This window comes from Haliaeetus albicilla, chromosome 5, assembly GCF_947461875.1.
Source record: "Haliaeetus albicilla chromosome 5, bHalAlb1.1, whole genome shotgun sequence".
In the NCBI taxonomy this organism is placed as follows: Eukaryota; Metazoa; Chordata; class Aves; order Accipitriformes; family Accipitridae; genus Haliaeetus; species Haliaeetus albicilla.
In genome coordinates this window covers 26,911,087-26,924,561 of record NC_091487.1, presented here as the reverse complement: position 1 = coordinate 26,924,561, position 13,475 = coordinate 26,911,087, and the positions used below count along the sequence as shown (strand labels likewise).

Below are 13,475 nucleotides of genomic sequence, written 5' to 3'. Positions count from 1 at the left end.
CATTGGCCTTGGAACATTGAGATTTCAATCATTTACTTGTATTTGCTTATACAGACTTTTTACTTGGATTTTTGGAAATTATGGAAGTCCTCTATGTAATTTAATATGTTGTATAGTTGTACTAATGGCAAAAGGAATCTTGGTTTACTTAATGTGTAAATCAAATAATATTGTTCAGTCATAAAAAGCGTGAATCTTCTTTTCATAGAGACCTTCAATATTGATAATTCATTGTTGTGTCAAGGGCTGCAGTCATCTACATGGAAAAATGTTTCAATAAGGAATCTTGGGATTAGAAAGCATTTTAAAAATTTAGTCTGCCTTTTAAAGACATACCTCTGGGCAAATAAATACAGACTACCAAAGTTTGAGCTTCTTTCATTCAGATATCTCTTCCCGTGAAGTTTGTTGATAGAAGTTAAAAATACAGTTCTGCTTCACAGCTCAGGCCATTAGCTAACCTACTGACAGGGGCTTGTTTCTGCCTTTTAGAGGTCAAGGAAGCCGTACCGTTCTTGAACCAGAGCTGCAAGCCTCCCTGTAAACATGCCTTGAAGTCTTCTGATTGGATTTGTGCGCCCTGGCTTGCATAACCATACAGCTTGTATCCCAACATTATTAGCCAAAAGAAGTATAGGGACTTACATAATCACTACACGATTATTTTTCAGCAACTGTACTGTAAATATGTAATTCTCTCTACTCCTAATAACTCTTAATCCCTTTGTTCCTATTGGCTCCTGGGCTCAGATTTTGCCATGGCCTGCGTGCCCTGGCCACTGATAAAACTTGAAAAAATGGTTACTTTCAAGGTTCACCTGCTTTGCTCCCAAATGGTAAATACCTGCTCCCCAGCGTAGGCAGGGGCACCACATCATGGTGCACTGTTTTGTGGGAGCTTGGGCAGTGCTTCTGCCTGCGTGCCTTCTGGGAAGGGTCTGTTCACTTCCAGAAACCTTTCATACCTGGCTGCATGTGTATATTCAGTGCAGACCTCTCCACCTAGCTTTTTCACGTGTTTTATGCTCAAGAGTTCTTGAGCAAACAGTTTTGATCTCATTTCTCCACGTTGCTTGATAAAGAAGATTCCTCTTTGAGATACTGTGGTGAGAAAACCTAAATCATCAAGAACTCTTGGTCTGCTGCAGGGGTTGGGAAGCCAGGAAGAGATTATTTTCCTTTTGGTACAAGCAGGTAGAAAATAAACTTTTAGAGTGCTTCTTGTTAAAACATGCCCCATTTCTATCCTGCTATTTGCCTCCAACATCTGGGATTTGGTGGTCAAAGCTCTCCCAAGCTGTAGCTGTTCCAGTGGTAACTTACACTAGTGAAGTCCCTTTCAGGTATACTTGGAAATATCCTCAACTTTGATGTAACATTGCCTTTCATACTGCTTTTAATATTAGAAGCATAACTTGAATTTATTTCTTTAAGCCTTATAAAATACTTGAACATAATTTTTCTGTGTTTAATTAGCTTCATGAGTCAGCACTTGGTCTTAGGTCTTGACATTTTTGGCGTGTGAAATTTTTTTGTGTATTTGACCTTGGCTTTATTCCAGAATAAATATTTTAAGCTGCTAGTTGTGTGTGGGTTTTTTGTCTTCGGTCTGAGACTAGGGGGCAGACATAAGCAGCACTGAGAGAAGTGAACTGTATAAACCACAATTAGAATTGCAGTGCACAGGTGTCTGAAGATCTTATACAATTGCCAAGCTATTTGTTTCTCAAATGAGAGGGGCTTTGGGAGTGTATTTTGGAGAATAAAAGGAGCAGAAGGCCTTCCATTTGGATGTTAGGGTTGTGGTTTTGGTTTGGGTTTTTTTTTTGGTTTTGGGTTGTTTTTTTTTTTTCCAAATCCTAGTTTAAATTCTTCCAGACTTGATTCATTTGATATCTTTACAGAACCAGCATAATGAATGGTTGAAAGTGATCTACTGCGGCTGGTGATGGAATTTATAACTGCCTTCAGATAGGAATCAGCGTTGAAGAATAAAAATTTCTTGCATGCTAGCTTTTCTTTGAGCATCAAGTTGGGTCCTGTGGTTTAAAAATCTGAATGCCAACATTCAAAGTAAGAATTGTAATGATATTAAAGGAGAATGGCTTTAGCATCAGGATTAAGGGTGAGTTCTGTTGCAGATACTTGAGAATCTTTTGGGGAAGGTAGGCATGTTAGATCTCTGTGCTAGTCATATACGAAACATTATTGCAATGAAAAAATAGTGAAGTGAATAAATAGCAGCTCACAGTACAAGACGCTCAATGTATCTACAGTCCCAGTGTTCACTGTATTTTGCAATTTAATGCACAATAATTTTTTAGTTCTGTATTTCTGTATGCTCCACTGTGTCAGATCTGTATTCTTGGGATGTGAGGTTCCATTAAAAAATAAATAATAATCGCAGCCCCCGCTCCCCCGCCGTACACTCATTTTCTATAATATGGTAATGATATCACCGTAGCAGTAATTACGGGTCATCTTCATTTCTTTCATCTCTGCTGGTTCTGATGGCTTCATTCCTTTGACGGAGAAGATTTGGCTCTGGGTGCTGTGATTATTTTGTTAAGCATTATTCGAATAGACAGGAGTGAGAGAAATTAATCAATCCAAATGCAATTAGCATCATGTTTAACCCAGTGATGGACGTCTCAAGGTGAAACAGCCAGGGGAGTTTCAGACATTATTATTCAATCCAGTGGCTCTTATCTAAATTATAATCAAGAGAGGTTTTTATTGGCTTCGCAGAGAGAAGATGTAACTCTTTCCCTGCTTTGGGGGTCAAAGGGATCAGGTCTTTGGCCCCACAGGATGTTGGCTGCAGGCAGCTCCTAGAAGTGGGAAGTACTGTAGGAGTTTCCTTTAATATGGGGATCACTCATGAGAAAATATCTGCACATCTTAATATGTGACCTGGAACATAAGTTTAGTAGCTCCCTGGGCTTTGGCAGGGATGCCATTGCCCCTTGCTTTGACTGTTTTCATTGACTGGCTTTGTCCATCTGTATGTGCATAAATACTGTTTGTAGTTTTTGCATTCGAAGCTCTGTGAACATCATTGTTTGCAATTTAGTGCAAACAGAATGGTATTGCCTTGCAAGGTAGGGAAGTCTGATTAGGAGAACAAGGTAAATTATTCTGCAGAGAAGGAATCTGATTGTTTTTTAGAGCTGATACAGTTTTAGTATTTACTGATAGCAACAATGACATTTTTGAGGATATCTTAATCTGCAGCAGATCTGTTATCACCAGTCTGGATAATCCTAGGATCTCTGAGATCTCTTATCAGGTATACAATAAAACACCACTAGTATGGGTGGAGAAAAACAAGGTGGAAAGAGGTCACATGAGGATTTCATGATTCAGGAACGCATTAGGTATTTGATTCCCATTCTGAAGGCTCTAGCTAACACTCACTAAACTGTTTCACTGGTTGAAAAGTTTATCAGTCTCAGCTATTTACCACTTCTCTGTCAGAGATTACTGTTTTCATAGCATACTGGGATGAGTGGTCCACGTGCCTCACCTGCTCTGATTCACAGCCTGGCTTTGTGCAAGCCTCCACCTTCTTTGGCATTTCAAAACAAGTCATGCCAGACTGAACTACAGCTGAAGTAAGGGCAGATTCTGCTGTCTCATTCACCAAGGGAAGGACAGTGATGCTTTTTACCAAAGGTGGTGGTAATATTTTAAAATGCTGCAGCAAGACTTGACAGAGCTCATCTTTCAGAGCCTGAATTCTAGCACGGTTGCTGACTCCTTTAGTATACATCTGTACATCACTCCTTACTGAGGCTGTGACCCCATCTGTAAGATGGGAATTAAATCACTGTATGTCTCAGGAATATTGTGAATCTTGATAAACTTTGCAAGTGCTTTGATATTGATTATTGAAAGATGCCACAGTAATGCAAGCTTATTCCACCTGGAGGTTTATGCTGATTCTGTCTTCTTACCTGAAAAATGTCTTTCAGGAGTGCTAGATGATTACGCTGGTCTTCAGTGTAAATGTAACAGTTCCTGAAGCACAGGTCTGAATATCTGCACATGCCAGTTCTACCTTCGCTAAAGGTGACTGACACTGGTTTTGCTAACCACTGCTCTCCTGAGATGGCAGTTCCAGCTCTTTATGAAATTGGGCTTGGTGTAGCTTTCACCGATAAGTATTTGTCAAAGGCCCACAGTCATCAAGTAGCAGTTCATTTGACAATTACATTAAGGAAGTATGTAGTTAGCAGAGTAATTGGAGCTCTTTTTATGAAGGAAGAGGAGTGAGCTGGTGCCAGCAAGCATCCAGGTGGTGGTAGGCTTTTGGGGGTCTGGTCTCAAGATAGAAAGTGGTCCATATGATATCTCTCTCTGATAGAAGTTCAGACTATGTTGGCTGGGTAGTAATATTCTGTTGGTCTTGTCTGACATAAGCCTCTTTTTTCTTTGAGAGCTGTTTAGTAATAATGTCAATCTTAAACATTTTTGCTGGTTTTAGATTGCCTTTTTGCCTTCATTCCCCCCACCCCTGCAACTGATTTTTTTTTTTTATTCCCCTTCCAAATGCAATACTAGTTGACCCCAGCCAAAAGATGTGGCTTTGCCATTGGCTTTCACAAGTCTGCTCAAACAAGACTCCCACAGTTACTCACAGGCAGATTCCTCTAGGTCTTTTTTATGTCCTACCAACTAAGAAAAAGAATGGTTGTGTCTTCTTATCCTAACATTGTGTCTCAGGACAAAAGAAGTAATTTCTGATGCAACAGACCCTTGTGATAGAGGGGTTAAAAACCAGAGTAGTGTTCTGCTGTCTCTCTGCAATTCATGTTCTTTGCCCTGAACTGATAATTTCCACTGATAGTTCGTCAGAAATAAACCCTTTTAGTTTTGTTTTCTGTGTAGTCCTAAGACACAGCAGTAGCTTGAGAGTGCATGATTAGTACTTTAAAGGAATCCTTCCATGTTGAAAAACAAGTTCTTTAGTTACCATAAATACGACTGAATGGGAGGAATAACTGATAAGCTAACAAAGTATGACAGTGCCTAAAAGAACCTTTTTGTAGTCAAGAATGTAGCATTGAAAGTGTGATACTATAAGACATTTCAGGGCTAAAAACATGTTCTGTTCACAGGGCATTAATTGTATTTCCAGGTTTTTTAAGTAGCAAGGCCTTCAGATTTCAACACGGCTACAATTTTCAGGTCAGAGGAAGAGCACAGTCAAATTTGTCCTGTAAGTTGTATATCTGGGGGAGCGGCAGAGAAGCGCTTCTTTAGCAGGTGACTTCATTTTAAAATATTTGTGATCTGAAGATGCTCACAGGCTTTGTTTTGAGATTTTTAGGTAAGCCCAGAGGTAGTAAGCAGCAGAAGGTATAATGACCATGATAAATGTATGATAAATACAGTTTGTCACGTACATCTTTTACATAGACTTTATTACCAAGTGTGTTGCGCTTTTGCATTTAAGTGTATATTATGTTAAAAAAGCGTGTACATATGTATGTTGCTTAGGGATTCTCCTGGATGAAAGTTGCTTATGTAAGTGTAAATCACTGTTTTTGTTGCTGATTTTATAGCAGTAAATCCTTCCATTATTTCCTGGCTATCCAGACCTTATGACACAGTATGTCCTGTGCTGTCCTATGTGTGAGAAGGCTTTTTATGGGGAGCAATCAGGCTGGATCCCAATCTCCAGGGCAGTGGTTTTTTCTAATTAAATTGTCACCGGAAGGACTATCCGGAACAGCAGTTTTCATTTTCAATCGAGGAAAAAACATTATGAGTCTTTGTCATTTGATTAAAAGTTACTTAACCTTTAAATTGCTACAGATGTAAAGATAGCTCTGAGTTTCCAATGTAATCGCCTCCAAGTTAAAATCAGGAAAATCTTTGTGTAATGAAACCCATATGTCATAGTGAAAGGATGCAAAGCACTGGCAGAGTGGGCTGCTCTAGCAGGAGATTCTGCACCCAATCTTGTTAACCAGGACTGCTTTTGGTAATCCCTCATCTCCTCACTTGTAGGAAATCAATCTGTACTACTGAATCTTTTCAACCAGCAACCACAAAATTTACTGTGGAGAGGCAGCTTGGGGACAATCGTAGTAGAAAAGGAGCCCCAGGCAACAAGGCTAAATGCGGGATTGAGGGATTGAAGTTCTAAAGAGGAGATTATATTAAACCTTATTCTACTCCCCTATCAAGTAGAAATGTCTCCTTCTTTCAGACCCAGCCTTTCCTACCCAATACCTGTTCTTGAGATCTGCTTGGCAGATTTTGCCAGGCAGGAAACTTAATTCATACAGTACAGCATTCTCTGTTAATTATAACAGCCTGATACCATTTTTCAATACATTTCTCTGAAAGAGTCTATTCAAGAACTCAACTTCCATTGTAACCAGTGCTGTTAACATCTTAAAGTGTTTTTTCTACCAGTCTTCAGTATCCTTTTCCTCCTCTCTAGTAGGTGAGGTTAATTTGTATCCAAGCTATTGCGATCATATCCATTGTTGATTTTTCTATTGTAGTAGAAGCACAGCGTAGGCAAGGTTGTAAATCGTCACTTGACATGGAGATTCATATTTCTCTTTCATACTGCACAGCCTCTGTAGTGTCTGTTTGCTGGTACAATGAAACCTGCACTCAAGCCGTCTCTTCACTTGAAGACCGTGGTTTAAGCAACCATTTGAAAGAAAAAATCCCCAAGGTTTTCACTAGAGTTTTGTCCAACCTTTTAATTAAAAAATCCACCTCTATCTACTACACAACTGGCTTCTGCTGGTCCCTTGGGTGGTTGCTTAAGGCAGGTTTTACCATCTCTCTTAGACTGCAATCATATTTAGAATGTGGGTGATGATTTCTTCGTTCACAAGCTCTTCCCTCACTCCAGCAAGATCCAAAAGGCCCCATTGGAAATTATATTCCCATTATTAAGAATTCATTTATCAGAAGCAATACTGGGTAGAGGAGTCAGTTTAATATTAGAGGCTTTTCTGTGCAAAACCCAAGCTCAAATCATACTCCAGTGCAGATTAAAGAGGAACAAAGGGGAAGAAGTAGCCAAGACGTTTGAACGCAGTACCATGTAATATATATTTGGCCTGTGTTTACCAGGAATACATTGAACTGTGGTTCTTGGGCAGATAAGAGAAGCAGCTGAAGCAAGGGAAACAAGCTTGTTATGTTTGTGGAAACTTGCCCTTAGTTTGGCTGTGATTTTTTTGTGATATGAGGATGTTATTTCCTGGCCATTTTCATACATATACAAAGATGTGAGGTCCTTTTTTTCAGTTTGGCATGATATCTTTAAATATAAACCCGATGCAAGCCTGAGTATGTGAGGAGAAGAGGAATACAGAATAGCAGAAGGCTGTCTCCTGCTCCTAATGGGATTTTGTAGCAGCATGTGCGAGTTTGTTTCAGAAGTCAGAAATGAACAGATGTTGGTATAAATTACCTCTGTGTCTGATGTCTTGCAAATTAAAAGCGCGGTTGGCATCACTAAACAATTTCACCAGGTTGGGGGGGGAAGCGGGCGGTGATTATTGTAGCAGGTCGGTAAGAATCCTTAAGCTGCAGCAGAACAGGATAGCAAGGATAAAGGAATGAAGAATAAAATGAGAGGTCTGTGAATTAATCAGAAATGTTAACATCTCCGATGACAAGTGAACAGGAGGGCACGTGCTCTGGAGCAACCCCCAACCCACAGTAATTTCACTCAGCGCGCAGAAGGAGTCTATGCTCTCTGCCTGATTTATAGGGTGCAGCCCTCATTGGGGGAACAGAATTGTCATGCATTCGTATATCTCCTATATGGGACTCCGGAAAACTTTCCACTCTATCAACTACAGTTTGGCTTTGTGCTTTCTCCATTAAGAGCATTTTAAAACCATGCACTGTTGATGGTGCAAAGCAGGGAAGTGTCAAACAACTGGTGCTGAAAATGTATTCCTAGCTGAAATTTTTAAAAACTTGCATTTTTATTTAATCATGTTCTTTGTGCATAACAACTTAGTTCTGGACAAAATAAAAATCCACTCTGCCCTTCTGCAGCACCTTCTGTTTGTGTTCAAATAGCACTTAAAAGATACAAGCTATCTTGCGGATGGGAAAGTAGAAGTACAAACCAGTACTTTTGTGGTAGTTCATGCTGTGAATCAGAAGCAGAGTTGGGAATGGATCCCAGATGATATAACTCACAGCTGCAGGCATGAACCAAGTGAATAATGCAGTGATCTGCTTGAATCTGCAGCCAGTCTGAGGCATGTTCCACTCACAGCAGTGGACTTTGCAGCCTATGAATATCAGACAGTTCATAACACCACTAATTGTTTTACAGGGATCTTGTTGATGACAGTACCTTGTGGTACAATTTTGGGTAGACAAATTAAAATGTAATAATATAAAGAAGAGGCTTTTAAGGCACAAATTCTAACCTTTAGGTAAAGAATAACAAAATGTCTTTACCTGAGGGTGCGTACTGAGTATTTTAAGCTGAACATTTTTATTACATTTTAGTTCTATTCTAACAGATATTCAGTAATACCAAAGGAAAACCCAACATCAGCAACAAGCCCACCTCCAGTTTTTATGCTAATTGTCATTTCTGTTACTCTCTCAGTAGAGAGGTCAGCAATTGAATGGATAAAACAGAAAATGAATTGCCGTCTCCTTCCAGAGTCTCACTAGGCCAGTTGTGGGAAACATACATGCTTTCATCAATCCTGTGAATAAAAACCTCCATGTTTTGATGCCTGTCAGTCCAGCACAAAGCTTACACCTTTATTTAAAAGAAATGAAGGGAAGCACTGGTGGGAAGATTGTCATTCTCCAGGACTGAATCGCTAATCGTGTTGTCTTTGATGCATTGTATTGTTATTGCAAGACAAAGATAGTATTAGGGCTGCTCTGCCAGTTTGTGAGCTTATGGGCTCACAAGTCAGAAATGTCTCGTGCAGAAAAGTGGCTGTGTAAACCCTGCTGTAATACAGCTACCAGAGATTGATGGTGCCAAGAGTGAGAGAGAGACATATAAACCTTGCCTTGCTGTATTAAACATCGAAGGACTGACAATGCAGAGAGAGAGAGAAGACCAAAGCTCTATAAACTTTACTTTATTACACCATCCATAGATGAACTGCATTGAAGGAATATAAACCCCATTATATTACAGCATCCAGGGACTGACACTGCTGAGAGAGAGAAAATGCTGTCTAATTTCTGTTGAAGATCATAGCATCCAGGGACCAATAATCCTGAAATGGAGAAAGAGAGAGTTCCATAATCTGTGACGGATTATAACATTCCAGAACAATTGCTCTGAGATAGAGTGATGGAGATCTGGATTACACCATTTGGAGATGGATAGTACAGAGAAAAGGAGATGCTGCGAGAGCATAACGCACTAGGAATAGAAAGCATAGATTGTATATAATGAGACAGCCTGTGGGAATTATTGCTGAGTTTAGGAGATTCCAGGCCCTGCCTGTATTTCTAGGATATCAGGAATTCAAGCTGAAATGCAGTTTTATTTATTTTCCACTTAAAAAAATAAATTAAATAAGCCTTACTCACTGTTGGTATAAGAACAAAACTAAATTAATTTCTTATCCTATGCTTAAAATCTGTAAATTACACAATTGTTTGGGTTTCTTGGCTTTTTAAAAAATATTAATCTCTTTTTTCTCCCTTGTGATTTCAGCTAGAGAAATGACTCGAGGGAAATTTCTGAACATCCTAGAGAAACCCAAAAAGTAGCTGCCACATCTGGAGTTTGGACAAAAATACCCCAACTAGATCATTTTATGTACTGCGGATCCAGATGAACCCCAGAACTTCTAAGAAGTACAAAGCTTTTGCTCTCGACCTTCAGAAGCAAACATCTCTTTTTGCTTCCACAGCTCATCTCTTTACTGGGGAGACATACTGCATACACAGGTCATAAGGATTGCAATTGGTTCTGTTGGAATTTGGGCTTCATCTGACCATAAGGTGTCCAACAGGAGGACTCGGCCCTGACATGCTGTGACAAAGTTACCTGTTTTAATCAGCTATTCGAAGTGAACAACCATAGTGTCCTTATTCAGTTGCTCTCAGTGGCAGCACCAGTTTGAAGTACACAGCAAATCTGACACTGGCCAGTGCACATCATGAGGCTTTGACTTTTTTGTGTGTCTTTTGTCTTAGATGCATTGATTTCCTATGTGCAACTTATGTGCTAAAAGATTTGAGCAGAGTTTGGAGTGCGGATTGACCAACAGCACTGGTTCAGCAGGAGCATATGCTTTTAGTGTAGAAGCTGAGTGCAGTCTGTGCATTAGATTCCAGTTACTCGCTGCCTTCAGAGAAGCATGTCTGGTACTCCGAGGAGGACCTCCAGACCTTTGGTGTACCAGGAGCTTCATCTCACTCTGAACGGTTCTTTAGTGAAATTGAGACTGACAGACAGTAGGGAGTAAGAGGTGTTACTGTATCATGAAGGAAAATACCCCTACAGAAACTTCGGCCAGTACACAAAGAAGCAGCTTTGTCAGTCCACTGCAATTCTCTGCTTCTTACAGAGCTAGAAACTGAAGAAAGTTATCAAGTTGAAAAGTGGTAATATTTTCAGTTAGCACCCCAAGAAGGGGCAACAGGATTGTTAGCCACGTTGTGAGGATGGTATGCTTTTACAGAATCTTAACAGTTCTGAAAATAACATTTTGTGGTATTTTTAATTACTTACAAAACAGCAACCTCAAAATTTTCTTCCCCTACAAAACCAGAATTTTTAAGACAGAATTTTCTGTGGCCTGGTCTCTTTCAGCACAGTTTTGGGCTTTATTCATCTTACAGTTTAATGCCTTTTCCTTCTGTTAATGCACTTCTGCATGTTCACCCCTGAGAAGAGGTAAGAAGCATGTTCAGACTTCTTATTTTATTTAAGAGAATAATTTTTTTTATTTCATCCTCTTTCCTTTTCCTAGAAAACAACATTTTAAGGATCAGTAAGTATGTTCTTTTTAGGGTACAACATAATATTGAAACATTGTTTGAAGGGCAGGGTTTTCTTCTCTATTTAGAAATGGTTTTTTTAGCATGCAGGCTTTTCAAAACTTGATGTTTCCCAGGCTGAAGTCACATGTGAGAGGAGAAATTACTTGGAAATAGTGCATGTAACAGGCTGTCCCTAGAGCGTTGTCTTTTTCTGTCTTTGCAGAGAGAGGAGACTCTTTTCAGGTGCATGTGCAATAGAGGAGGAGATCTTTTAATCAAATAGACTTACCTGAATTTTTACTAAAATGCTGGTGGCCTTTTGGTTTGCAGTCTGTGGTCTTGGTTATTACCAGTCAGAACTAGGCTCGTTTTGGACAGCTCCTGTTAACTAAGTTTAGGCAGTTAAATCCCACATCCCGGAAAGACCCTGCACAACTACTGAATATTTAGGAATGTCAGGAGTCTGATCTTAAACTTAATGGATTTATTTCTGTACTTCACAGTTTATGCAGGGCTGAGCTTAACAGGAACTCCATCCCCTGAGAATATGAGAGTTCAGACAGATGAATGTGAAGAGAAGCTGAAAGTGATAATTCAGAGACTGAGAAAAAACCTGCTGGTACAAACTGATGTTGATGTAGCTTGAGGTATTATATTACACATTTTGAATGCAATTTTAAGTTTGTATACTATATATATATAATATATATACACATATATGACATAATGGGATACTTCGTCTGTATCACCAATACAAGTTTGTGCATTTTATAGAGGTTTGTTGGCCCAACACCTTAAGGAATTGAGATCTGAAAGGAGGAATATAGGAGAAGATATGAAAGCCTGGCATGGAAGTATATGTATATTTTCTGTTATGTTCAGTAAGGAATTTCAAACTTTAGGTAGTTTTTAGTAACATATATGTGTTAAAAAAACCAAACAAACAAAACCCCCCTTTTACCTTATGCAATACTTATCTTCTATAGGGCAGTCAGTAATGTATGCTTTAGAGTTGTGATATTTATTGGCTTTGTACTTGTCATCTGTAGAGATGAGTCAGTGATGTATTTTTTTTATTGGTAATATTTATATGTACTTTTGTGTTAGCCAGAGAATTGTAATCTGTCTGCTACTGCTTTGTGGTTTGATAATAAACAAATGCAAATTTCAGAGATTTGTCTGGGTTTCCAAAATAGCCCTCTGAGATGCAAAAGCTTTTGCTCAGCCACTTAGGCAATACTCTTCCTCAGGCTCTTCTTCACACTTCTGCATGCCACCACAGGGTTTGGCCTAGTGCTGCTCCATTCCCATCAGTAAATAAATATTTGGCAATATCCAAATGGTACTAAGGGTTTTCACACCCTTTTGAACCCAATTTTTTTCCTTCAGTGACGTCCTTCCTGACATCCCTGCAGTATCTATCTATACAAGAAAATCTGCGTGACTTTTTGTTACTAATAACCTTCTGTATTTTGAAACAAAAAAAAAAGTTTTGATAAATTAAAGATGGGAATGAAGAATATAAGAAAATCAAGATTTGGTAATATTAATCAAGCTAATGCATTGTTTTATAAAGTGTTTTCATGTGTTGGTATGTTAAATGTTACTGTGAGGTTCTTGGAAATAAACCCAATATGTATTTAGTTCCTTTTAAATGCCAGTGTTACATATATTCAGTTGTAAAGGCTATTCACTTCAGTCTTGGAGTATCAAATGCTTTGTTGTTCAATCCAGCTGAGAAAAAATTCTTGTTTGTTATGCTAATGATTATCAAAATAAAAGTCTAGTAGCACTGGCAATTGAAGAGCATAATATTCCATTTAAGTCAGTGTTTTGCCATTATGAAATTAACAATTTTGGACAAATGCTATAACCCACACTTCTCAATGTTGCTTTGTATTTCCCTCAACAAGTCACCTAGAAATAACAGATTAGTGAAAATTGACTAATGCAACTTGGAGGTAATGTTTGAACCTTATTGTGGTTTATTTTACTGATTTTTATGTTACATAAAAATGTAAGGTGCTATTACAAGTCAAATCACAAGCCCGTCTTATCTGTAATCTTCTCTTTGATTATAAACAGTTGTAGAAGGATAGGGAAGGATATAAACAAAAGGCTTACACAGAGTGATTTTGCTTTAGGGTAACTTACACAGCATTCAGCAATCTGTTTTAGTTGAATCTGGTCCACAGCAGACCTTACCCTCCGTAAATTTGTCTTTGTCTTAATCTGTCTGTACTTCTGGCCTCTAAAATGCCCCTGGACAGCGAGTTCCATAATTCAGTTATGCAAAGAAAAGTTTAAAAAAAAAAAAGGTGGGGGGGTGGGGCTGGGTGGAAGTCATTGTTTGGTTTAAACCTGCTTATAATTCCATTTCAAACCTTTCATTTCTTTTATTGTCAGAAACAGTTGTTTGGGGCTTTTTGTTCTTTGATGTCTGTGCACTACTCATGATTTTTCAGCTCCTGCTCTGTTTTTGGTTCCATGGTTATGTTCACCTTCCTTAT

General features: G+C 38.8%; 1 protein-coding gene across 1 annotated transcript in view; it reads left to right on the top strand.

Moving 5' to 3' along the window:
* Positions 1–12,764, top strand: part of LIN52 (lin-52 DREAM MuvB core complex component) — a 48,026-nt gene extending 35,262 nt beyond the window's left edge. The window contains exon 6 of the mRNA XM_069783910.1: positions 9,692–12,764. Within this exon, the coding sequence (XP_069640011.1) occupies positions 9,692–9,747 (56 nt within the window). The 3' untranslated portion in view covers positions 9,748–12,764. The remainder of the gene's footprint in view (positions 1–9,691) is intronic.
* Positions 12,765–13,475: the final 711 nt, after the last annotated feature.